This window comes from Apteryx rowi, unplaced genomic scaffold, assembly GCF_003343035.1.
Source record: "Apteryx rowi isolate R43461 unplaced genomic scaffold, aptRow1 scaffold_71, whole genome shotgun sequence".
Taxonomy (NCBI): Eukaryota; Metazoa; Chordata; class Aves; order Apterygiformes; family Apterygidae; genus Apteryx; species Apteryx rowi.
In genome coordinates, this window is record NW_020450994.1 from 3220329 (window position 1) to 3221000 (window position 672).

The 672-nt window shown below is 63.5% G+C and overlaps 1 protein-coding gene across 1 annotated transcript in view; it reads left to right on the top strand.

Moving 5' to 3' along the window:
* TMEM8B (transmembrane protein 8B) overlaps nt 1–672 on the top strand; it is a 9186-nt gene continuing 8514 nt past the window's right edge. The window contains exon 1 of the mRNA XM_026087183.1: nt 1–67. Coding sequence (XP_025942968.1) covers nt 1–67 — 67 coding nt within the window. The remainder of the gene's footprint in view (nt 68–672) is intronic.

Genomic DNA, 672 nt, shown 5'->3' on the forward strand with positions numbered 1-672 from the left:
ATGGACACGCGGTGGGGCACAGTGTTTGCGTGCTGTGGGAGGCAGGATGAACATGCGGTGGGGCATGGTGAGAGAGTGCAATGAGGTAAGGGGTGTGTGTGCAGTGGGGTTTGGGGTATGCATTCAGTGGGGCACAGAGGTGCAAGTGCTGTGGGATGTGGCATGCTCATACAATGGGGTGCGGGTTGTGAGTGCAATAGGACACGGAGAGGTGCATGCAATGGTGCATGGGGTGTTTGTGCAATGGGGCATGGAGATATAAGTGCAGTGGGTGTAGGGTGCGTGTGCAGTGGGACGCAGGGATGTGTGTGCCGTGGGGCATGGGGMGCCCATGCAGTGGGTCACGGAGATAAGTGTGCAGTGGGGCACAGAGGTGCATGTGCCGGGGGTGCACATGCAGTGGGACACCCGTGGGGGAAAGGTGCACGTGCAGTGGCTCCCTGGGGAGGATGCTGGTGCAGTGGGACCCCAGGCGAGATGGCCGCGTCCATGCAGTGGGGCACTGGGGATAGAGAGTGTGCAGTGAGGGGGATGTGCGTGCAGCGAGGCAGCGGGGAGGGACTAATGTGCGGGGGGCACGGCGGCGGGACTACGTGAGGCGATGAGCGTGCCTTGGGGCGCGGGAGCTGGGTTGGTTACGGGGCCCGGGGACGGGCTGTGCAGGTGGAGGGC